The sequence below is a fragment of the Dermacentor andersoni genome, chromosome 7 (assembly GCF_023375885.2).
Source record: "Dermacentor andersoni chromosome 7, qqDerAnde1_hic_scaffold, whole genome shotgun sequence".
Classification (NCBI taxonomy): domain Eukaryota; kingdom Metazoa; phylum Arthropoda; class Arachnida; order Ixodida; family Ixodidae; genus Dermacentor; species Dermacentor andersoni.
Genome location: NC_092820.1, coordinates 78,180,200 through 78,206,263, shown reverse-complemented (window position 1 = coordinate 78,206,263; position 26,064 = coordinate 78,180,200). Strand labels below are relative to the sequence as shown.

At 49.6% G+C, this 26,064-nt stretch overlaps 2 protein-coding genes across 2 annotated transcripts; both read right to left on the bottom strand.

Annotated features, from left to right (window-relative positions):
- Positions 1–260: 260 nt before the first annotated feature.
- LOC126534262 (ipis-1-like) lies at positions 261–4,146 on the bottom strand. The gene is made up of 2 exons (XM_050181528.3): positions 3,942–4,146; positions 261–2,906 (listed from the first exon to the last, which is right to left on the bottom strand). Exon 2 carries the CDS (start codon positions 2,853–2,855, stop codon positions 1,716–1,718), a length of 1,140 nt encoding a protein of 379 aa, XP_050037485.2. The 5' UTR covers positions 2,856–2,906; positions 3,942–4,146; the 3' UTR covers positions 261–1,715.
- Positions 4,147–15,677: 11,531 nt separating this feature from the next.
- On the bottom strand, positions 15,678–18,759 carry LOC129385474 (uncharacterized). Its single transcript, XM_055072108.2, has 2 exons — positions 17,189–18,759; positions 15,678–16,027 (listed from the first exon to the last, which is right to left on the bottom strand). The coding sequence occupies exons 1-2, from the start codon at positions 18,214–18,216 to the stop codon at positions 16,012–16,014; spliced, it is 1,044 nt and encodes a 347-aa protein (XP_054928083.2). The 5' UTR covers positions 18,217–18,759; the 3' UTR covers positions 15,678–16,011.
- Between the last annotated feature and the right edge of the window lie 7,305 nt (positions 18,760–26,064).

Sequence of the window (26,064 nt, the reverse complement as noted above, 5' to 3'; positions counted from 1 at the left end):
ACAAATCTACATCTTCCACATTACATATGCAATGCCGTACTATTGAGCTAACGTGGCCGCTGTCTTCCTGTCCACTTTCTTCATTATTTCTGTACATGTATGAAATATAGCCGTGGGAATGTTAGGCAATGCCACTCGCACCCATGGCAGTGGATGTGAAACATATTTTAAACTGCAGGCCGTGGCCATGTTGACTGGAAAACTAAGCGCAAATAAATTTTATGAAGGCACATGGAATAGGCCAAGACAAGCACCATGAATAATGCTCATACATGTCTTTTTTTTTAATGTACGTATATATGCGCACAAAATGAAAGCATACAAGTGTCTGGACCCATAGCCACAGGGCTAGTAGAGGGTTCATAGCAAAATAGGCACACAAATTCAACGACAAGAGGGATTTACATATCAATATATGAAAGCAAAAATATGGAGACAACCCCTGAAAATAACACTGGCTCAGGCTTGTCACCCGAGCTGAAATATTAGGAAGACACACTAAATAAGTGAAAATGCTAATTTGCATTTTTGTCAAACACGTGAAATATCTTTTTACTTCTAATAACACCTGAATGATTTGCACAACACTCTTACTTGGCATTATTGGCAATTTCATTCCACATAATAGTGCCACTAAATTATAGTAGTCTTTCACCGTCATTATTTTGGCAAATAGGTAAGTCAAACTTATTTTCTTTGACAGCCCTTGTGTTCCTTTTGGGTGTTGTAAAGACACTGTTCGATAGAGGGTAATAACCTTCTGTATATAATGATTTGTACAAGCTACATGTAGCATGTATATTGATTTTATGGGTAAAATGTGGGAAGCCTGAATTAGAGGTCTGCTAAGGTGCATGTATTTGGAGTGCATAGTAATTCTAAGAGCTTGTTTCTGTAATTGAACTAAGGGTTTTAAATAGGTCAGACAAATGTCCCACGACTCGTATCCTATAATGAAAGATGATCCTGTAGGCTACGACAGGGGGAGCTCTAATGGGGGTCGGGAGGAGGCGGCCGACCCCCCAATATTTTCACATGCACCCTCATTGCTATGCTCCTTCCACCACGTAGTGCCAAGTCATAGAGCGCTCTGGTGAAAATGGGGAATCATGGGTTATTGATGATTGTTGCTGGAGAGCAGGGAAATGATTTCTGTGATGACCTGAATATCATGAATTGAATTTTCTTGCATTTACAATTTGAAAATTAGCATCGCACCATTCATCAATCTTAGGCAGGTCATTATTTAGCTTCATAATTGATTAAAGTAATGATTTACCTAAGGGGGTATCATCTGAATGTAGTATAGGTAGTGTATAATTGAGGCAGTCATGTAAATCATTCATATATATGCACAATAACAGTGGAGCTGAAATAGAGCCCTGGGGCACTCCTTGGTTAATAATTTTACTTTCAGAAAAAGCCCCACCTGCAGACAATGTCAGTTTGCAACTAAACAGGTAGGTCTTTAAGATTTAGTGCTGGACCAGTTATTCCGATAGACAGGAGATTGATAAACGAAATATTATGGTGTATTGTATCAAAAGTTTTAGTAACGTCTAAGAAAACCGAGCTAACAAAGTAACTGAGATCAAGTGAATGGCTGATATAATCAGTTATTGTTAGCAAAGCCAAGTTAGTCGATCTTCCTGAACAAAAAAACAAATTGACAAAGTTTCAACAAGCTAAATTTGTTAAGGTAGCTGTTAATACGCTTAAGTAATAATGTCACGCACAGATCCCATGAACAGAATAATGCTGGGATCATGCCACCTAATCAGGAACATGAATGGGTGATCCACGATGAAGTTGGTCGCAAACCTGGCACAACTATTGCTTGCGGCCATGATGGTCGCAGCTGCCGCTTCAGTGCCTTCCTCACTGACCTCAACAAAGGCCTTGTGAATGGCCGCTGAAATCACTAACTCCTTCTTTCCATTTATCCCAGAGAGGTCTGCACCATCTGAGAAAAGGTCCTTGATTCCCATGCAGTGCAAGGTCGTCTTCAAGTCTGTGGCTTGCTCGACCTTGAACCGCGGCAAGCTGAGGTTGGCAGACTTCGCAGGGCCTTGGAATGCAGCCATGACGTCTTCCAGCTTTGTTGCAGTCAATGAAGCCTCCAGGTCTGCCAGCCCTTCCACATCATCTGGAAGCAGTATCAACATGGATGCCTTGCCACCCTTGTATGGAAGCTCGATGGCGCCTGCCTTGAGGTCATCACACTTGGACACTCGATACCGTGCCTCATTGTGCATCATGTCCACCATCTTGACCTTGCCCTTGGACACGTGAAAGTTGCCTGGGGATGTGGCCAAGGTGTCAAACTGGTTTTTCCATATACCTTTGAAGTAAATGGCATTGACTAGGACAAGCACCGTATCAGAGTCAATTATGCCCCCTGGAAGAACGTCTTTGATCTTTGATTTTGTGGCCTCCTCGACCCACGCATTAATGGCGAGTCTTGCCTCTTCAGGTTCTGTCTTGAAGTTAGTGGGTATGACAGCACTACCGTAGAACTTCTTCAGCACGCTAGTGTGCTCCTCAAGCACATTAAATGCCTTCTCGCAGTAGAGACGGTTTGCAATTTGGAGTGTCACTTCGGGTGCACAGCCCAAGAGCTGAGTGAGGAAGTTGCAGAAGTGGCTGTGGATATCTTCAGAATTTTTGGTGTGGAGGGAGTTTGCAATTTCATCTGCGGTATGTCCCCTGGCTCCTGCTAAAGTCATAGACAAGGAGGTTGCGATGCTGAATGGTGAGGCGACGATATTCCTGGCATTTCTGCCTGCGTTAACGGTGAGCTGTTTGTAGAGGTCAACACCGAAAGCCAGCACAGCATGGGATAGGTCTGCAGTCATGGTGCTCGTTGTTACAAACAGTTAAACTAAAGCTGCCTCTGTCTGCCTGCCCTGCAAAATGTAGTGAACTGTTATTGTAGGTCGAGTTCCAGTCTCTGCACCTTAATTGCGCAACATTGAGCTCACTGCAGTGACTTAAACTTATGAGCAACACTGAATCAATTCGTACTGGTAATTATTTCACGGCCACATTTCACTTAGTAAGAGGGAAAACGTTGCAAATAGTGGTGAAAAATTAGGACCAAATGTCACTGTTTGGAATTTCACACCGAAAGCTCCGAGGTACTACACCAGTAATGTTGCAAACTTAAAACATATTTGGGCCGCTAACTGTTGGCATGGGAAATCTCGAAACTTGCGAAGTTGAATCTCTGGTTTTTTTAGAATGCAATGTATACAATCCTTAATTTTTTGCCAATAAGCAATAATCAGACCTGTGCAGTCGAATGGATTAGCCACTATAACTAGACTGCTCAAATCCGTGACGTCACGGCAACCTAGTGCGGAATCTTAAAAGGGGGGCGTCGCTACTTGTCTTTCGTTTTTGTGTCTTTTTTTGGCTTGTCAAGCGAGTGGTCACTTCGATTGCACACCGGTGCAAAGCTATCTCGCCTCTTTGGCTGTTTACGACACTTCGTCGAGTTTCAATAGATATCATTGTGGGATGACCACAGAGTACTTATTTTTACTCACGGGCATTGATTAGATAAGTGTACGTACGTGTACGTGGACTGCCCGCGCAGCGCACACGAATTTTTGACGTACGTTGCAGATGCGCTTCGTTCTTATTTACGAGCCCGTGCGGTACCCTACGCCTGCACCACACAGAACGCACGTTTACAAATTGAAATCCCGCTCACTAAAAAAAAAAGAAAACTGCGTTTGATTTGTGGGTGAACTCTACAAGGAAGTGGTGGTTTTACCCCCGCGAGTTTATTTACATGAAAAAGTGGAGCATGTTTGTAAGCGAAACAAACAAGCACAGCCTCGACAAAACCATAAGGTGTTAACGCATCAGCGTGGTGGGACAGTTATTCAGCTACGCAAGCATCGCTTTCTGTAATCGCCGGTATTCAAATAGCTTACCCAGCCGTAATTCCGCTCCGGTTGGCGCGCAGTGGCGTAGAAAGTGGGGCGTACGCGCGCGGCAAAGCACGAGACGCGATACAGCAGGTCTAGGCAGTCTAGGTACGGAGACTAAGGAAACTAGGGAACTGGGAAAGACGCGCAGGATCGATGGCTTGTTTCACCTTCCCCAGAGGCTAGGTTTCTGACCTGAACATCGCTCCCGAGAGCTCCGTGGTCGTTGCGCATGCGTGAGCTGAGAGAAGGTGAGAAAAGAAAACAACTCTTTTTCGCGGGATGTGGCGTCGCATTTTTGCTTGTTTTTACTTTTGGAAAGAGCTACTCTCGAACGTAGATTAGCCATTGCTTTTCGTGTCGGCTGCAAGACGTTCTGCGCGCGCTTTTGTGCGTGCCGAAAGGGCTCAAACGTGCGCGAAATTCGTGTGAGTACAGTTTGACTTGTGCACTCGTGGGCTTGGAATCCGCGACATTTGCTTTTGTCATATGTGAATTAGCAGCTTGCCGACAGGTAAACCGCGAATGTACTTAGGTGAATAGGTTGTTTTTCGTGGTCCTGAAATAAATGGCACGTTGCTGCGATAGCGACTTCGAGTGCGGTAATTGCTGCGCATTACGGGTGATTTAATTGCACAATACGTGCTGCATTATCGGTTAGATAGAGTAAACTTATCATGTGAGCCTTACTTCCGTCAGTAAGTTGGTTAGATGTTTCGCTGTTATCCACTGCACATTGCTTGATATCCACTAACAATCTGCTCCAAATATCGACGAAGTGTGCATTCATCGTGCAGCTTATTGCTTTTTTCAGTGCGGCTTTTTTTTTTTTCTGTTCTTACAACTGGCGATTGGCAGCAGGGTTACGGCCGTGAGTTTTTCCTTTCGAGCAAACCTTTTCAAATTGAAATTTTCGCTCATGTTCGCGAGATAGCAAATCTGAGCGTTACACTTGCCGCTTTATTTTTCCATTTCAAGTGACCTAAATTTAAGCTGCCTCAGGCTGTATTAACGCACAGAGGCTTTTAGAAAAATAGTTGTCACCTGAAAATTCAATGCAGTGTGCCAGTTCTTTTGGAATGGTGCTATTTGTGAAATTGATTATATTTTTCCTAGTCATGATCAACTACTTACTGGTCAGATGCTTGAACTCCTGAAGAAGTATTTGCAAAGTTTTCCTTCCAACTCGGCATTGTAACTGACGCTTGTCGGAATTATGAGTGGTATTTGTCCCTGCAGCACTGCCATGAGTAATGCTCATACATGTCTTTCTTTTTCTTCTTTTTTTTAAATATATGTTTATTTGCACACAATATGAAAGCAGGCACAGCCAGAGCATAGGATCGATCCTCGTATCCAAGCGCTCGAAGCGGAAAATAGGGAACTTAGACGCGAGCTCGCAGAGCTTAAGGAATCCATAAACCGGCACGAGGTTAGCAACAGTAACCCAGGCCCGTTAGTCGGGCAGTCGAAACGCAAGGTGCTCAACCCGGAACCTTTTAGCGACACGGCGGAGGAAGAAGAGGGCGACATAAACGAGGTCAACGAGACCCCGTTCGCGGCCTTGGCTTCCCCCGTCAAAAACGAGGGTAAATTGGAAAAGACCCTGAGTAGGATTATGGAAAAGCTCTCCGCCATAGAGCTGAGAGTAACACTACGAGAAAGACCTAGGGCTCAGCCCAAAAGTAGACAAACAACACATACTGAACCGCTCCCAACCGGATAAAATCCTGACGAGGGCGCCAATGGTTTCTAAAAATTTCCCAGTAAAGAAGATGGCGATCACAAATAACAATAGCGTTAAAATTTGGCAGTGGAACTGCGCTAGCTTCCAGAGGCGCAAGGCTCCGTTAGGTCAGCTCGTCAGATCGGTGACAGACAAGCCACAAGTCATCTTACTGCAGGAGATGCTCGCGGAGAAGGAGATCACTCTATCGGGGTATCGTGCAGTAGCGTAAAAAGGCGAAACGGGGAGAGGCATCGCCGCCTTAGTTAAAAAGAGCGTCTCTTTTGTGGAGCACACCGTTCCAAAATATCGGAGCGGACTAGAAGCACAACTGATCGCGCTCGTGCCCGTTAGATTTAGCAACGCGAATGTCTTTATTCTTAACGTCTACAGTTCGCCTGCAGATAGAAACAGCGAGTTTAATGCACTATTCCATTCCGCAATCAGGGCAGCCAGAAACTCGCCCCTCTTAATTGCGGGGACTTCAACGCTCTGAACACGGAATGGGGATACGGCTTTAAGAGCAATAAGGGCACAAACTTAGCCTGATGTGCAGCCGATTTTAATATCACGCTTGTTACGGATCGTAGGTTTCCCACCAGGAGGGGTAATTCGGTCAGTCGAGGCACAACGCCAGACCTCGCATTCTTCCGAAATATCGAGGGAACGTGGGATAATAACGCGGGAGTTGTAATGCAGAAGCTCTAAACAAGCTAGGCGCGCAGGCGAAAATATACTAAGACTCGTCACTAGAATCGCAAGCAAAAGGGGGGACTCAAGGAGGACAATCTACTCAGGGTGTTCCAAGCTTTCTTCATCAGTCATATTACTTACACGACACCGTACCTCAAATGGAGCAAAATCGAAAAGAACAAACTCGACACGCTCATCAGGTCTGGCGTCAAAATAATACTCAGTATTCCACAATCCGCTAGCACGGTAAAACTACTTGAGCTCGGAATTCACAATACCACAAACGAAATAACTGAAGCACAGTTTATTGCACAGATCTCCAGGCTTTCGTCAACTAAGCCGGGAATTAAGATAACTTTGATCAAGCTGGTATACAGGCACTGCTCGACAGACACCTCCTGTCTAAATTAGCCCGGGAAGGTATAAAGGTTGAACCCGTACCGATGAACATCCACCCAATATATAACCAAGGTCGCAGAAGAGCGCGTGCTAGAACCATCCTTCGACGAATCAATCCTTACGGGGCAGATGCATTCTTCGTCGGCGCCGCCAAATATGGCAGCGAAGACAGGTTTGCAATCTCGGTCGTTGACGCGCGCGGAACACTTATCAGCGCCGCGTCAATCTACACTAAATACGCGAACGAGGCGAAGGAAACCGTGATAGCCTTGGCTCTTCAAGCCACAAAAGGCCCGGCGACCATTTTCTCCGACTCGCTCACGACGGTCAGGGCTTTCTCGTCCGCTCTAGTTTCTAAACGCGCAGCGCATCTTCAACAGATCATTTCGCATTACTACTGAAGAAGAAACTGGAGGTCATACCAAAGTGTGGTTCCCGGCCTACATGAACGGTGTAACTAACCAAACGGGTTGCAACCCTAACGAGCGGGCCAACTGCCTGGCGCGTGAATTCACGAACCGCGCCCGAGCTAACGGTCCGGCTGTCCCACAGTATTGCCCCTTCAAAGATCATCTTACCACCTTTCATGAAATTACGTCGCATTACAAACACAGCAGGAGTAAATTCCCTCCCCCCTACCCGAAACTGAATAGGGCGCAGGCTGTTACTTTCAGGCTTTTACAGACGAAATCCTACCTCACCCCCACAGGGCTTAGTTGGATAGACCCCAACTTCCCGGTGTCGTGCTCTAAATGCGGTCACGCATGCTGCTCCTTCGACCACATGCTCTGGCTGTGCCCGTACAACGCGGGCTCCGACCTTCAACACAAGTCCAAGTGGGACGCCTTGCTGAAGAGCTCGGATTTCACGAACCAACTACAGGCCGTCCAGAGGGCTCGCGATGTCGCGGAGAGTCGCCACCTCCCTGTCCCGTCGTGGATGGAGCCACCAACATGATTGGGGAGCCTTCGGTCCCCCCCAATCAAGTTCGTTATCTCCGTCTTCTCGACACAAATTCTGCATCTTCCCTGTGTCAATTAAGCAAGCATGGTTCACAAGTATACCTCCCACAGAACGTCTAAACTGAACACCATACTCTGGCGTTTCGATATGCGATCGCGTTGATCCGGCATTCAGTTCAGAAAGTGAGGGGACGCATGTGCTTCGCAAAGCCTTTATTGCATCTAACAAAAAGAGAAACACTAACGCCACCGCAAAATTAAACAATTAAAATCACTACACTATTCATAAGCGCTGGCGCGCTCTTTGTCACGTCGACCCGTGGTTCGCGAATTCGTCACCTGCGCGGCGCGCGCCTGCCTCTGCCACTGCCAGCAACCGCCCCACCGAGTATCTGCGTCCATCAGTGTTGAGGCTTTGTATTGAAACGCGTAGGCTCCGCAGGGTGCCTGTCGCTGATGTGCTTCGCCCAGAGACCGGCCATTGGAGGGCGAGTCTGTCGCGCGTCACAGGACGCACTCTCGTCCGGGGTCGCTCACAGTTTGAAAAACCAGCAGCTGGTCGGAGGTGTCAGAGCCGACACTCAATTACTCCGGCAACAGTGGCCAGGAGCAGCGGGACCCGGCTAACCAACCCAACCCGGTGGCGTCTAGCGACTTCTGCGGAGTCTCGCCCACTTGAACACTCAGAGGCTGGCACTGAACGGTGCATTCGCCGAAGCCGCGCAACATGACGAGGCTGCTTCCTGCGGAGGTCAAGGCTGCAAGCGGCGATAGTCGCGGCCACTGTCGCTGGAAATGGCTGGTTAGATGCAGCACGGCCGGTAATGTGCGCGCAAACGCGAGACGCGCCCTTCCGACCGGCCGTGGACGCAGGAGGGCTGTCGACGCGCTGGCGCAGAGAGACGGCGTCGCCCTTCTGGTCGTGGCCAGAAGCAGACGACAACAGCCCTGGCGTCGTACCACCTCCAAGCGTTCCGGTACCATCTGCAGTCTGGGAGGCCCCCGGTGTCGGCTTCTTCCGTGACTCGCCCGCCGCTGCACGCTTCCTCCGAGGGTGCGGCGGCGGCGTCCGATACCTCCGCTTTGGCATCAAATCTGAGCGTGTCGGAGGTTGAGTCAGTCGCTTGCTGAGGAGTCCCGTACGCGTGATATTTCGGAGGCGACGATGCATTCACTTTGATGGAGAACCGGAACTGCGTCGTGACGGGTCTCCGAGGATAGCGTGGTAGCGCGACCCACGAGAGCTCCATTTTCCTCGAAGCTCGGGGTAGAGTGCACGCTCGCGGCGAGCTGTTGCCGTGGAGAACTGATTTGATCCATAGAGGAAGCGATGGAGTCTCCATGCCAAGTCCACCACCGTACGCTGGCTTCGTGGCACACACGGCAACTGTCAACCGTTGTCCAGGGTAACGCCGTAGGCAGCTCCAGAAGCCAGACGCCACCCGTTGCTGATTCCACGAGATACGGCGCTGTATCTTCAGCCGCGAGTCTTGATGAAAGCTGGAGACTGGAGGCAATCGTCTGCGGTTCCCCGACTTCTTGCTGGATCGTTCGTGGACCTCTCTTTGGCTGCGTTTTCGTGCAAGTCGCGGGAAATGATGAAGAACGGAACTTGCCTGCGGCAGCTTCCTCGCGTGCCTACTCAAGACGAGTTCGCGTAAGGATCCCATCCGCTGGCTGTGCATGGTAGGCGAGCCTTTTACCGCGTCCATTTGACTTGGAAGACGACGCAACGTGCGCAGCAGGGGCTTGAAGTGCTGTGTGACCTCGGACGAGATGCAGCCTGCAGCGACGATGACAGCGAGGCGAAATGGAACGCCTCGTGGCTCGTTCTAGCGCGCCACCGGGAGAGAATGAGGTTGTTGCAGATGACGATGGTGCTACTTCGCCCGGCAAAGGAAAGAAAGAAACGACTGATCTGCGCAGGTCATATATAACTGGAAACCAGAAGTATTTGTAGTGCTGTCAAGGAAGCAGATTGAGAGCTGGGAACCCTTAGAGTTCTTCTCATAAAAATATTTGCTTAAGCATGGTAGACAAAAAATGCATGTAGTGCGAACCTCAACAGGGTATCTTAATTGTTCGCAAAATACCTGAAAATGAGGCAAGCGTCTGTACTGCCATCTGCACCGCAAGGTCTTCTCGTGTGGATGTAGTCTGCTTGATGGATTTAATAAATCTTTTACGTACGGGATGGCTGTAATGCCTATTACGAGGAATGGGAAGGGAGAAAAAGTTCGTAGGAATTCTAAGGCGCGATGCGAGAAGCAGGGTTTACAACCGGTGTAAAGGCCTGGGGATTCTCTGGCAAGAGAGAGAAAAGTTTAATGATATGAAATGCAAAGAGGTCGGCCTGAGGTGCCTCAGGCCGACCTCCCGAAGAGGAAAAGAAAGAGGCCCATGATGGGTGACGATGACGAGAGGAGGAGGAGGATGTAAAATATATAGCAAGCAATTTGGTCTACTCAAAGCCTACACTCCAGGCCCGCACTTTCTACAGCGAAGCTGTTAAGGGCTAGTTACCCCACTATCGTGTCCCCGTGTACAAAAAACTATCATCATCAGGATTGGTTCCAGCGTCATGGTCTTCTACCACAGCTGGCTCGTTGGCGCTACCGCGCGAACGCGCTCGAGCCACAGCTCCCGCGTTCGTCGTCGTCGTCATTATTTAATTAATCAGTTAATTAAGAAACACAAAGACGTAACCAATAATTGAGATATACTTTAATGAATCGTCAGGATTCACCCAGTGATAAACATCAAGGCCGCACTCTCTGGTTAGCCATCTGTATGGAGTGCTTGGGCTGATAATTCTTTACAAAGTCAAGTAAGGCCTGGATGGCCTTAAATCTAGAGAGAGAGAGATGCAAATGAGAGAAATGCAGGGAGGTTAAACCTTAAAGCTAGATTTAACGTCTGGCCAAGGGCCTAAAATAACGTCCTCCGACAGCGGTGGGCTGTCCAGGCTAGTAAGGTAATTGCTCAACTTTCGTCGCTCTTCCACGTACTGAGGGCAGTCACACAGCACATGACCTATAGTCTCACTCACATTGCACAGTTCACAGTCGTTGAATTTTTTGGTGGTAGGCTTAATTTCATGGTACGAGGGGTGATCAAAAAGTTTTGCAACTCGCTTATAAGAAAACTGCCAGACATTGGAAAAAATTTTTTTTTCAACATAATCTCTCCTCACACTTTTTCACTTCTCCCTTTTTCGTGGAAAGTTTTTGATACCGTGCAAAAAAAAAAAAAAAAAAACTTTCTTCCTGGTTGCCAAACCATTCTGCGGCAGTTTGAATCGAGTTCAAGTCGTCAAACCTCTTTCCATTGAGGTGTTTCTTGAAATTTGGAAATAAATGAAAGCCACTCGGGACCAGGTCGGGACTGTAGGGTGGGCTGTCCAGCTTTTCAAAACCGCACTCCCGAATGGCAGCCTGGGCAACACGAGACCTGTGAACCGGGACGTCGTCGTGCAGGAGGAGGACAGCTCTTGTCACTAATGTTCGGCGTTTTTTCCACGATGGCTTTACGCAGTTTTCTAAGAACGTTGGCGTAGTATTCGCCTGTATCTTTCCTACTGCTTTCAAGATACTCAATGAGCAGGATCCCCTTTGCGCCCCCAAAAAGTGTCGCAAGGACTTTCCTGCCTGAGCGTTGGGTCTTGAATTTTTTTCGGGGAAGGGGATCCCGAATGCTTCCACTGCATAAACTGCTGTTTTGGTTATGAGTTCCACTGATACAGCCACGTCTCATCCCCAGTCACAAGGCGGGAGAGAAAATTTTCTGTACCTTGAATAGAGGTGCAAAAATTCCCTTGATGAACGCACGCGGTGGTGTCGATCTTCCGCTGGGAGGTTCCGCGACACCTATCGTGCCGAGACCTTCGACATACCCAAAACATCGTGGATGATAGTGAAAGCACTGCCATAAGAAATGTTCAATTCTCCGAAAATTTCGGACACCTTGATTCGACGATTATTCATCATAAGGCTCTCTTGAGGCTGAATACTCCAAGTCGGTTGAAGTGGTCGGCCGCCCTGACCTCGAGTCGTCTTCCACGTGCAAACGGCCACGTTTAATGAACCACCGAGTCACTGTAGCATATGAAGGACATTTACTGCCATGTACATTCACCATCCTACTGTGCATTTCCTTGGCCGAACTTCCTTCTTTCCACAAAAAATTTGATAACGCTCCGGTACTCGAGCTTGAAATCGTGGGAGCACGCCATGTGTGACTGACTGATGCAGACCGAATAACGAACTGGAAAGCTTGATGTTCAGACCTTGCTAGGCTGCAGAGATGACCTAAACAGAAGGTAGAGGACATATTTGGTTATAGCCAAGTTGCAAAACGTTTTCATCTCCCCTCGTAGGCAATTTCATGACCCTACCTCCCTGGCAAAAAAGCCAGGATGGACTCCAGGGCGCGACTGTTCCTTCCTTCGTGCCGTTCCGTCTGCCGGACATTCCAAAATCAAGCGTTTGGCGGTGAGTCGCACGGATCGTTTGCAGCCGGGGCAGTTGTCGGCTCACTTGGGGCCGCCATGCATGTGCGACGCCGTCAGCGTAAACGTCTTGCTGACTTGCCTCGGCTCGATGTATTGAGTAAGTCTGACACTTGTTTAGCACGTCTGGCGTGTGGGCAAAGTCACACTGCAGCCGAAAAACAAACAAACTTGTCCGACGTGGTGGAAACCTGGAGGCAGTGTGGGGCAGTTCGGAAGTACAACGAAGTCTGCTTAAACAGACTACAGGTCAGGACTTTGCATGAACCTTAGGTCCGCCATACTGGAAGGACACGTGTAACGTGCGAAGTGTTCTGCTATTGGCGTCGGCAACAGATTCGTGTCGTCTGCTTGGGGCATGCCGCTGGACAAAGATTGCCCGTGAGAAGGTACCAAGGGCTATTATGTTAGAAATATACCTGCGTGACTACTTTGAGATGAAAAAGAAGATGCAGAGCTTTTGTGTACGCGCCATCAAAAAAACAAAATGAAACGAATTATGCAGTAATAGAAAAACAAGTATTGCGCTATTGCCTGGTACTTCCTAAGATTGCGGTAAATAGTGTGCTATACGAGGAAGCACGTTTACCTATACCATAGAAGATAGATTCTGTACACTCACTGTACAAACATTTAAAATATGGCAGGAATATCCTCAGGCAAGATAGAAATTGTGTTTATCATGATAGAATGACATTCTTGATCTACAATGGTCAAGACTGCACATTTCACAACCCGCCTGCCGTGGAGGCGTAGTGGCTTATAGACGTTGTGTTGCTAAGGCGCAGGATCAAATCCCGGTCAAGTATGCCACATTTTGATAAGGACGAAATGCAAAACAACCGGTTACCGTGCATTGGGTGCACGTTAAAGAGACCCAGGTGGTCAAGTTTAATCCAGAGTCCCCCAATATGACATGCCTCATCATGCTATCGTGGGTTTGGCACGTAACACCACAGAATTAAACCTTAATATTTAGTCAATATATTTTACGCCTTCCACAGGTCATTTCTGTGCGAGCGCCAATTACGTACAATAAACATAGATATACGTAGAGCCGCCCCTCAAGTTACCTCTTCGACAACTCACACCACTCAGTTCCGCGATACATTAAAAAAAATATGCTAAGTTTCTGCCCAGTAGTTATTTTTGTGGTCTTTTAGAAGACCACAAAAGGTATCTTCAGATTGAATATATAATTGCTACCCATGCTTACATGCGGGTCAAGGAATCAGCAGGAGTGGGCATATTCTCTCAGCACATTTGCTGATCTTTCTCTTTTCGTCTTCCTGATTTCGCGCCTACCTCCTGTATTTTATCCTTGATGGGGTCCGCGAGTGGCCGGTGTTGGGAGACTAATCCACTGTCCTCCCCCCCCCCCCCTTCCTCATACGGCGGCCAGTCCTTGCTTTCTGGCGGCGTCTTCGGCCATCCGGACGGCCCAGAGCTGCTCTTCTAGGTCCAAGCTGAGCAGCTCTTCTGCTCGGCTGTATTTATGACGCGTGTAGTATTAGTGCAGTGGGTGTTTGTGGGTGAGGCTTTCAGGCAGGCCCAGATAATGTGACTTTGGGCGGCATCACTATAGTGAGAGGCTGTCCATGATACAGCGTTTGCGCAAAAACCAAGGGCCTCGAGATGACGCGGGTTCTAAAACTCTCAACCCTTGTTCACATCAATATATGACTTCTCGCCTGCGACCCGGGAACACTAATATGGGTATGTTTGCTATATGAGGAATAAACTTTAGCGTGTGTCAATAATACAACGCCATCAAAGCTGCCGGCGATAACGCGGTGAGTTATGTCTGGGTTGACGTCGCATTTTACTTTGTTCCGATTGCATTGCGGGAGTTAAAACATTACGCCGCTTATAATGTATGTGCCACTGCCATTCCTTTCGTAATGTGCATCTTAGCGACACGAGCCAAACATTTTTTATCAGCCAGGACGTCACGGTTCATGAATACCGCTCCCGTTACAGCACGTCTACAACTAGGCGTGCATGCACATTTACATATGCGCGATGCCGTAAATTGCGCATGCAGTTCACGAAGTGAAAGACGGATGTGCTCAGCCAAGCGTTTATTATATGTTGCAAATAACGAAAACGTAGCGTTCCCGATAAATATAACTATCAAAATCAATACAGTCTTCAAAACCGTTGGGGGCGCTGAGTCCCGTCGCTCCGTGGTTCGTGAGTTCGGTGTCTGGAGAGCGTTGACATGCCTCTATTCCGACCAGCAAGCAGTTCATCGCGCATGTTCATCGCGCATGATGGGAAGCACGTTCCGATCGACCCGTTCCTAGGCTCGCTGTACATCAGCTGGTCACTAGTGTCGGAGACCACTACAGCTTCATTTGACAACAGCGGCCAAGAGACGCGGCAAGTCCCGGCTGCCTCTTGCGGCTTCCGCAGTCTCGCCCTCTTGAAGACGCAGGGGTTGGGGTTCCACGACGCATGCGCTGTGGCTGTGGCGATGCGACGCACGTGCCATGCCCTGGTGCCAAAAGCAACAAGCGGCACGAGCCTTGAGTACGGCAGTCGGGAATAGCCGGTTCGACGCACAAGAGCTGCCCAATAGAGACGGGATCTACCTTCTGGTCGTGACTCGAAGCAGACGGCAGCAGTCCTGGCGTCTTCCCACGTCCGAGCGCTCCTGCACAATGTGCAGTATGGATGGCTTCGGCTTTGTTGCTTGCTCGTCGTGTGCCTAAACTGAATGTAGCCCTAAGTGATGCTTCTGCTTGTCTGACGAGCATTACTTGTTGCCTTCTTTCTTGCCGTTTCTCAACCTCTCTCGGCAGGATGATGACCCATCCAGAGAGTTGGCGACGCACGCGGCGTCCCGTGTCTTTTCGGACAGCAGTCGGTCGCCGGCTGCGTCCGAGCCGTGTCTCCCTGGCATTGCTGGCTGAGCAAAGCCACGTGTTTCGGAGAAAGAGTTGGCCGTCTGCTGAAAGCACATGCTTCAGAGTTGGCGGCGTGCTCACTTTAGTAAAGCAAAACTTTGTGGTTGATCTCCGAACACAGCGCGGAAGCGCGTCTCCCGAAATCGTGGCTTTACCCGAAGCTCCACGTAGACTGAGTGGAGTCATACTGCTGCTGTGGTGAGCGGTCGATTTGATCCAGAGAGGATGCGGTGGAGTGTCGACGCGATGTTCACCAGCATACACTTTCGAAGCACCCATGGAAGCAGTTGCCAGTCGTTCACTGTAGCACCTTGCGCACCTCCGGCGTTCAGCTACCGCCCACAATTGGCTCCAAGCGATGTGGCGCCGCATGTTCAGACGCGTACACCGAAAGAGGCTTCCGCCTGGCGGTAGTCCTTTGCGGCTTCCAGATGGTTTCATCGGGGATCGCATAGTGGGGCGTTCTCGTGCAAGCCGTGGAAATCAATCAATCAATCAATCAATTAATCAATCAATCAATCAATCAATCAATCAATCAATCAATCAATCAATCAATCAATCAATTTATTTCCTTAAAAAAGGAGGATTACAGGACTAAAAGCTTGGACAGCTTGACAAGGTCTCGACCCCTTGTAAGTTGGCAACAGAGCAGTAGAGCAGAACTCGCCGGCGAAGGGCATCTTGCGTGGCTGCTAAGGATCGCGTAATGATGGCGATGTGCTTTCAACGTTCCCTTGATACTGACGGTGTTCGGAGGATCTTGTTCGGACGCGACGTCAGCGGTCCTTGACCTCGGATGAGCGCCACGCAGCCAGGCTGGCGAAGTGGAATCGAACGTCTCGTGCCACGCTCACGCGCACCACCAGGAGAATGTTGCACATTACGATGATGATAGCCTGTCGCGGCAAAGAAAAGGAGTAAGCGTGTTTAGAAGCCATCAGTGAAGGAAAATGAAACGGATTAGGCACAATTTACCGATACTAGTATGGATACGAGGACCTGTGTTGCCATTTACAGCTTTATGAAGGACACAATTAGGGCGGCGACCTTTGTCAAATTTAACAAAATGTTTAATTCTTCTTTCATTGTACGTTTTAGCAATCTCATTTCAGAAGACCAATTTTGAATCCTCAATTTTCGCGATGTTTACTGTTTTACGCATAGTTCGGTGTTCGAAGTTTGAATCCTGTCCTTCCAGTCGTAAGTAAAGGACCTTGATTCGCGATTCCCGAACAGTCGGTTTTCGTCTGGCTGTATATCGCGATCACAAACTGTCGAGCGCCCATGATTTAAGGCACAGGTTAGAGCCTGGCTCACACTGTCAGCCGCCCCAGGATATGAAACGCCCCGTCAAATCGGTGTGTCAAGTGCGCAGCTCCGCCGCTGCATTGACTGCGTGTTTGAGAGCAGCGCTGCCGTGTCGCGCAAGCAGCATGGACGCATGGGGATCTTAAAATTTAAGCCCAAGAAGCACTCTTACAGATACACGGAAGCAGAACGATGCGATCACTGAGCTATCACTGTGGGTCTGTCTGTTCCCAATGGCTTGCAGAAGGTCGGTTTTACTTTCGCGTGACTCTATACATGCGAGGGCGACACATTTTGTTACCTGGTGACACCAGTTTCTCGCGCTTAAGTGTAAAACATCTCAGCAGGAATCTGTCTGGCTGGGTCAGAAATACTAGAAGCGAGAACTGCCCCAGCGAATGTTAAGTTCCTGAACGTCGGGAACTTCTTAAGGAGCTTGGCCAGAACAGTTGTCGCTTCTAACGTTCCCCGTTCTCCACGCCGAGCGCACGTGATTCGCTAAGAGGCTCCTTTCCATGACGTCTAAACTGAACTCGCAATGTGTTCTAGTGTATTTAGAATGCAGTCTAGTGGATGGTGCGTGCAGTTCACAAAGTAAGAGATGCACGTGCTACGTAAATCATTTATTACATCTGGGCGAATTCGAAACACTAAAGTTCAACGTAAGTTGTAATACGGAAACCGTTGCAACGTTTACAACTGCTGGTCTATGCTGTGAACAGACGACCCACAGTTCGCGAATTCGTCACCTGCGCGGCGCCGGCCCGGCTCTATCCCTTCCAGCAATCAGCACCCGAAGTACTTCCGTCAAAGCGAACCGGCGACGTGGAGGCCGGCAACAGTGGCCGCGAGCAGCGCCACCCGGAAGCGTCAGGCTGCTTCTGCGGAGTCTCGCCCACTTGAAGGCGCAGATAACGCAGAGGCTGGCTGGCACGGAACGAGACGTATGCGCTGCAGCAGCGCGCAGCGACGCGGGTGCTTCCTCTGCAGCCACAAGCGGCGTCAGTCGCGAGGGCATCGATGTTAGAAACAGCCGATTCGAAGCACGAGGGCAGACGACGCGCTGAGGGCAGACGACGCGCTGACGGAGACAGACGGAGTCGGACATCTTGTCGGGTCCCGAAACAGGCGACAAAAGCCGTGGCGGCGTCTCAAGCCCAAGCGTTCCGGCACCCTGTGTAGTCTGGTTGTCTTCTAGCGTTGTCTTCCTCTCGCGCCTCTTGAAGATCTCGCTCGGAAAGACGGTAACGCGTTCTGCAGAGTTGGCGACACGCGCAGCGTCTGGAGCTTTTTTGGTCGCAAACGGCATCCGAGACCTGTCGCGTAGCCGAAGAAAGCCCCACGGCACGGAGGGTGAGTCGGTCATGTGATGAGGTGTCTCATAGAGGCTACTTTCTAGAGGCGAACGCAGGTTCTTTTTCATGAAGCATAACTGTGGGTCGGTGAGGCTCTGAAAACAGCGTAGCTTGGACGGCGAGGTGGGCACTCTCACTCCAGCTTGGCGTTGAATGCCCTCAAGTTGCGAGCCGTCGCCGTGGAAGACAGGTTTCATCCACAAAAGCAGCGGCGAAGTCTGGAACCCAAATCTGCTGCCGTAGGCTGGCTTCTTAGCACCCACGATATTTGTCACCCGTTGTCCAGGGTAACGCCGTCGGCAGCTCCGGAATTTGGCCACCGCCCACAGCTGGCTCCGAGCGATGTGGCGCCGTATCTTCAAGCGCGAACATCGAGGAAAGCCACAGCCTCGACGCAATCGTTTGAGGTTGCCTGGATTCATGGCGGATTGCTTAGGGGTCCGTTTTCTTGCAAACCGTGGCAATTAATAGGTAACAAAGCTTTCCAGCGGAAGACGTCTTGCCTGGCTGCTTGAACGTGACGATCGCTTAAGGATCTCGTCCGCCGGCGCTTGTAAGGCCTTTATAGCGTCATCCTGATCGTGAAGCTGCTCGGAGAGCCGTGTTCAGACTTGACGTCGACGGCGGGCCTGAAGTATCCAGTGGCCTTCGGCAAGCGGCGCGCAGTCAAGGGGGATGCTGACAGCGAAGCGAAATCGAACGTCTCGAGGCCGGGCCACGTTCACGCGCACATGACGATGATGATAGTTCGCCACGGCAAAGAAAAGGAGGAATTCGTGGGAACTCCGTAGAGTCTGGAGGTCCATTGATTCAATAGTAAATCTATTACCGACGCAAAACGTCTGTCTGGTGAAATTTGCAAGATAATCACTTGCTTCTGTAAGTTTAATTATTTATCTCTTGTCTTTTATTAAAATTCTCTCTCCACCATGACGTGAAACAGCAGTGTCTGCGTATACCGCGCATTTGTCCAAATAACGTCAATGAATAGCGGTGCTTTCCGCTTTATATATATATATATATATATATATATATATATAAATTATTTCGGCAGCCTGCCTTTAGACATATAAATGCGTGACTAATTCATCGAGTTGCGGTACCGACATTGATATGCCGTGCATGTAGGCTAAGAGTTGACTATCAAATTGGATGTGTCATCGCCTTAATTCGCGCGCGCGCGCTCACGGTGGGTTGCCATTTGCGCTATGGTATCCAGCTGCGCCTGTTTTGAGTCGATGGAAAAGTAATGACTGGGAGATGGGCCTCATCACACCGTGATGAATGTGCTCAATCTAGTTCCACGCACTATTTTCAGCGTGAGTCGGAGAAAGTGAGCCTCGTGGGGAATTCGTGGCTGCTGCAGAGATCGTACAATCTTGTGCATCGTCTTCGGACGTGCTCATCCATGTTGAGGGACAATTCTTCGCTTCAGTTGCATGGTCGATATTGATGCCTTTTCTGATTCTTCATAACCAGCTGAATCCCGTTCCAGAATGGTGAACGTCGAGACCAACGATACGTACCCATTTTACTTCAGGCAACGCGTGAAGGTGTGGAAAATTAACTCGAAGTACGCATTCTGGACCAGAATTGCTGGCTACATGGGTAACGCGATGGGCCTAATATTATCTAACACATAACCGTCGCCCGGACTTTGCAAACGCAAGGGTATGACCTCGGCAATATTGCACTAGAGTGAAAGCCATGTCCATCTGACGAAATAATTGATGTCTAATAAATAATCTTGCGATTCCTTGCATAAAATTTTCAACATGGACAAAGTCGTACTGCCGGGGTACGGAGCCGCTGATGGGAAGCTCTGTAAAACATCTGATGATTCAGACTTGGAGATTTCCGTGAAATCTTCGTTAGTTGGTGATAACAATGGAGCTAATGGAAGTTGGGATAAAATCGAAGTTCTAGCCCTCTGTAGCGATTACCTCCAATGAATCCTTTATTTCTTCGTGAGACAAAACTGCGTATTCTGCATTTATCGGCCGCGGAATTACTTTCTTGCCGCGCAGAAAGCTCTACAGTGTGCGTTTATTATTTGATATAGAAAGAAATTCGAAAAGCTGAATGTCGTACTCATCCTTTCCCTTCAACACCGTGCGTCTGAAAGTACCTGCATAGAACTTATAGTCCATCCACTTTTGACAGTCTTCATCATGAAATAGTTTCTGCCAAGCTGCGTTCCTTCGCCTGTAGTCACGCGAACAAGTGCGCTATAACGTAAAACTATTCCAAACTTTTCTATTCCAATTCTGCAATCAGCCCTTCGCGATTGGTCAAAAACTTTTTTGGACCACCGCCATTTCACCTGTCTGTCACGCGACGTCAGGAAAACCGCGATAGCTCCCCATCTGATATAACGTGTACACACGGATTATGCATGATTTGACCGAACAAAAGAAAAATAGCTATTTATGATTAGACGCCTCTTCGCCATAGCCCTCGGCTATTGGACAAAAGCTCGCGGGCTGCGTCCACTTCACCTGCCTCTCACGTGACGTCACAAAACCGCAAAAACTCACCGCGTCATAGTGACGTGTACGCGATAAAGATGCATTAATATGCCGAACAAAACTGAATTTTCTTCTGAATAGCCACAGACTGCCCCGTTCCGAAAGGAATAAAAGATAGATGCCGCCGATCACTTACGCACTGGCTACTCGCTCCTGTCGGTGAGCATGGGTTCACTTGCGTGTAATAAGACTTTTTGCGTGGCCGTGCAACGTTTTTTAGCACCTTCGGCACGTTTACAACCTCGTTCTGCCAACTCTTCTTTGCTGAGGATCCGTTTTAGCGTCATTCCTAAGTTTCCGTTGCATGCCGCCGCGATTGTCGGCGAGCCACCGCAAGCAAAGTAAGGGGAAGCGGACCAATCGCAGACACCGGCGCCACCGTCTTCGTCCGGTTATCGATTTTCAGTGCAGTGGCTCGGTCCTATCGAATCCCATCTCCACTTGAGCGTGCTCCTCGCCTCTTGTGAGCCAATTAGATAAGACAAGCCGCTCAGTGTAGACAATGTTATTCGTTTTTCAAGCAAACAAACGTGACCGCCCATGAACGAGGAGAGCGTTTGATTGGTCTGTTCAGACAACCCTGCGGGTGACCGCCCGATGTTTGCGTCGGCGGTTACGCAAATTTAACGTCAGGAGATTGGAATAAAAACATATTGGAATAGTTTTACGTTATAGGGCCCCAATTGTCATTCCACCAAAGAGATGTATTCGTTTTAACTAATTGTGCCACAAATTCAGGTTTTCCCCGGGACTCTCTTAAAACAGAATAAATGCCCAATGCTTTCGATCTGAAGCTAGGATCAATCGGTCAGAGACGCCAATGAGGATCGCAAGAAATTTTGAAATTCACGGTTATATTGAAAGTACGCGCATTAGAAACTGAGGAGGTTACTGGACGTATAATATCAAAAATGACCGACATGGGGTCTATTTGTCGCATAATCAACAGTCGACCAGGCGGACAAGGACATGCTTTAGCTTGCGAAAGTTAAGTCTAAGGAAAAGCAGCCCGACCTCTGATGAAAGTTGGTCGTCCTGAATTAACACACGTGAGGTTGTCGACCTGGGACGAATTCCACAAGCAAGTGCCGCGCACTCGACTGCACCACACCTCTGAATGACAGCAGGCGTAACAGAAATCGTCTGCAGAGGATGCAAACCTTATCCAGACACCTTGCGCTTGGGCTGCCAAGGTTTTTTCGGGGAAGGGAGCAGACACTTGCACGAATATAGACATTTCGGTTCTTCCTTTTGCTAATGATTATTTTTCAAATGATAGCCGTTGTCGCGGTTTCCAACACTCGTTCTGTCGTTATAATGTCTCCCTTCCCACTTTTAAGCAAATCAAGCTTCCTTCCCCTCTACGCTATCATCATCATAATCGCCATCTCCAGCGGCGTTCTTCCCCCTGTTGGTGCTCGCGATCGTGCCACGAGACGTTCCAATTCGCTTCGCTGTCATCGCGTCTCCCGACTGCGTGGCGCATGTACCACAAGGTCACCAAGTACGTCAAGCCAGCCGCTCTCGTCACCTCCGAACGAGTCGCCATAGTAAGGTCGAGAGCACGCTGTAACAGCCTGCACTCACCATCACAAGCGGACGGCGTCACCACGTCATCGCCACGCTCAATCAACCACGTTTGAAAGACATCCACCACCGGCAAGTCCTGTTCGCCCCCCCCCCCCCCCCACACACAGTGCTCGCACGAAAACACGCCAGCAAGTAAGCGATCGTCCATGAAGACCGGTGGCCTTAAGCGATATCCATGGGGCTCGAGGCTTCTTCGACGTTTGCGGCCGAAGATCCAACGCCGTGTCACTTGGCGCCAGCTGTGGGTGTTCGCGGGATTCCGGAGCTGCCGACGGCGTTACCCTGGGCGTTACCACCAAAGGCCCGCACCGTTGCGGTTCACTATGAAAGGAAAGGCGCAGTGGCCTCTGCAACCTGGCATGTACGGGACACCTCAGCAGACGGCCGACTCATCCTCCGAGACACGCGGCTTTTTTCATACAGCGCTGAGAAGGCGACAGACATCAGACGCCGTGACTTGCCGACTGCTCTGCGTCGAGACACGGGACGCCAAACGAATTCCCGATTGGAGACGCGTCGCCGCCTTGCCGAGCGAGATTATCGCGTCGCCCAGAGCAAACCAATGCCAGAAGCGTCACAGACTGCTCAGGGAGGCAGAACGCGTCGACGTCAGAGGACGCCAGGACTGCTGTCGTCTGCTTCGGGGTACGACGACGAGGTTCATCCTGTCTGTCTCCGCCAGCGGGCCGGCAGCCCTCGCGCGTCGAACCGGCCATTCCCAACTGGAGCGCTTGCGATTTGCAGTCGCTCGAGCCCGCAGCTCCGGAGGAAGTGCCCGCGTCGCTTCGCACTTCCACAACGGATGCGTCGCGGCGACATCCCAGCGTCTGCGCCTTCGTGTGCGCGAAACTCCGCACAAGTTGCCAAACGCCGTCAGGTCTCGCCGCTCTTGGCCACTGCTGTCGGAGGATCCGGAAGTGGTTTCGGATATCACTGATCAGCTGACACCACACGAAACCAAGAACGAGCTCCGACGAGGCTGCGTCCTGCGGTGCACGACAGACTGGTCCTCGGACTGTCAGCTCCGGGGCGAAGCAGGTCTTCGTCAGACGCTCTCGAATGCCTGCGCGCTGCAGCTGGAAGGCTCAACGCAGGTGGTTTCAAGTCATGCGGTGGGTGCAGGTTGCCAGCAGTGAAAGAAGCAGGCCCGCGTCGCGCAGGTGACGAATCGACCAAGTCTGGGCCGATGGTGCACTGCGCTGATCAGCTCAAGTAAACTGTGCCCTGTTTTCGATAGTAGAACTTTTATGGTACCTTATGATTTCGTATTTGCTTAGTTACAATAAACTGTTTGCGTAGCACATGTGTCTCTTACTTTGTGGCCTTGGTGCACAATCGACTGGATCGCGCGCCAATGTAGGCCAGAGTAAACGCTTTCAGTTTCGACGTCCTGCACGGGAGAAACACGAAATGCGACCTCTCGCGAGCCATGCGAAACGATAGAAAATGACGGTGCAGCGGACGCGGTCCCTCGACGGCAGAGCACGAAGTGGCTGGTTCGATTGCCGAGCGCGGCGGCTGGATTTTAATGCAAGCGAAGTGTGAATGTACAGAGCGCACACCAGTGGTTCAAAAAGTCCTTGGAATAGGATTTCCTTTAGCTAGAACCTATCTATGCCCTCCGCGTTCCACCGGTAAAATGAACAGACGCTTGCTAAATGTTTAGCTATTAATACGATTAGTACAATGCCCCATTTCCGGCTTGTTCATTTGTATGTAACCTCTTCCACCTATTATCCCCTTGTTGTCTACTAGATTGTGTGCATTAAGCATGTGCTGGCGGCTCCCTTTCCGAGCAGAAATGGGCCAATGGGTATGTGCCCGGGCAGACGACATCGGCACGGCGCATGCGCAACCTTGCTATATGTACCGATTATTAGCGAATCCCCCAGATCCTATGTGCCATGACGACCGCATGGGGTCAAAATTTATCCGGACTCCCTTACGTACCGCGTGCATTATAATCAGATCGTGCTTTTGGCCAGGTAAAACGCCAGAATGTATAACTTTGTTATTGCTGCAATGTACGCGTTCGTTTCAAAAGCGAACTCATTACTCGGAGGAAATTTCACGTCGAAGCTGAAGGCGAACTTCGCGACAGTTCTTGTGGAGCGAAAGCCCGGCGTGTGGAGACGTGCTGGACGCGCTTGGTATTAATCACCAAAGCAACCCACGTCGGGATCCCCAATTTTCGCATCTGTGTCTTGCTTCTTTCCCCGAATTCGGGGGCACACGTAGAGGGCCGAGATGTTATCCTTAGACAACCTGATGAATCAATTTAATGTAAACATGAAAATGCTAGGACTGAGCCCGAAGGAACCGCAGTGCGCTGGCTGCCCCCTGCCAGGTGACGTAAGCACAACGTCGCCTCGAGGGGCCGCAGGTTTGCGCTCGCTGCAGCCTCCCAGTTTCCTTCTCACGCGATGCCATAGCTGAAGTATCGTCGTGTCGCAATTCCGCGGGTAAGCGCATTGTTCCAGATCCGAAAGTTGATATGGCTTGTAGAAAGAGTTTGCTTCAATTTCCCAATTACCATGAGCCCGCTGCAACTGAAGGCTTAAAAATTAGTTATTACGTTTTTGTCAACTAGCGACTAATTACCGCGTATCACGCGGTAAACTTAACATATTATCTGAAACATTCGTAGAAACACCCGCTATATACGTATGTTTAGTTATTGGTAATTACGTTTCAAAGCGAAAATTCGGGACACTGCCGTGGGTTGCTTTGGTTTGGTTTGGTTTGGTTTGGTTTGGTGCGTGTAGTTATAGCACAACCCACCACGGGGGATTGGCCATGAATCGGGCGGCAGTGGATCGAAAAAGAATAAATACCTAAAATTTGGTGATTCATACCAAGCACGTCCAGCACGTCTTCACAGGCTGGGCTTTCACCCCACGAAAACTGCCGCTAAACTCGCCTTCAGCTTCGCTGTAAGGTTTCCTGCGAGTATTGAGTTCGCTTTTGAAACAAACGGACATTGCAGCTGCAGTTACAAAGTTATACATTCGGGGCGTTTTATACGTGGCCAAAACCACGATCTGATTGTAAAGCACGCGGTAGTAAGGTACTCTTCATTTTCGCTCCTTCTGGTCAACATGGTACATCCAATCTGGGGTAATCGCTAATTATCGGTACATATAGCAATGTCGCACATACGCCGTGCCGATGTCGCTTGTTCGGGCACATCATCATGGGTCCATGTTGTCTGCCCCTAAAGGCAGCCGCCTGCGCATAGCTAGTGCACACAATCTAGTAGACAACAAGCGTTACTAGGCGAGAGAGGTTACATGAAAACGGACAAACCGAAAAGGAGACGGTGTTCTGAAATAATGCTAATTGCACGAATGCCTAAACATCTACAGCACGCGTCTGTCCATTTTACCGGTGGAAAGTGGAGGGCATAGATAGACCGGTATAGGTTCTAGCTAAAGGAAAAATCTGTTCGACTTTTTGAATCACTGGTGTGCGCTGTGTACATTCGCACTTCGCTTGCACTGAAATGCGGCCGCCGCGCTCGGCAATCGAACTAGCGACCTCGCGTTCAGCCGCACCACGACAGGTGCAACGTCGTTCTCTATCGTTTCTCCCGGGTCGCGAGACGTCGCGTTTTGCGTTCCTCCCCTGCAGGACGTCAAAATTGAAAGTGTTTACCCTAGCTGACATATATTGACGCACAATCCAGTCGATCGTGCACCAAGGTCAAAAGTTAAGAAACGAATGTGCTACGCAAACCATTTATTGCACCTATGCAACTACGAAAATATAACGTTCCATAAAAGTTCTACGATCAAAGCACCAGCACAGTATACTTGAGCTGATCAGCGCAGTGCACCTTCGGCCCATAGTTCTTCAGTTCGTCACCTGCGCGGCGCGCGCATCCGTTCTGCCACCAGTCAGCACCTGTAGGACTTGCGACCGTCTGTGTTGAGGCTTCGAAGTGCGGCGCGTTGTCATCTGAGAGCTTCTGGCGAAGACTTGCTTCGCCCGGGAGCTGCTCGCTGGAGGACGAGTCTGTGGTGCGCTGCAGCAGGACGCAGCCTCGTCCCTGTTCGTTCCTGGTTTCGTGTGGTGCAGCAGGTGGGTCAGTGATGTCCGATACCACTTCCGGATCCTCCAACAGAAGCGGCCATGAGCGGCGAGACCTGACGG

Coding starts and splice junctions, on each gene's coding strand:
- LOC129385474 (XM_055072108.2), bottom strand. CDS start 18,216: ATGAATCCAGGCAACCTCAAACGATTGCGTCGAGGCTGTGGCTTTCCT.
- LOC126534262 (XM_050181528.3), bottom strand. CDS start 2,855: ATGACTGCAGACCTATCCCATGCTGTGCTGGCTTTCGGTGTTGACCTC.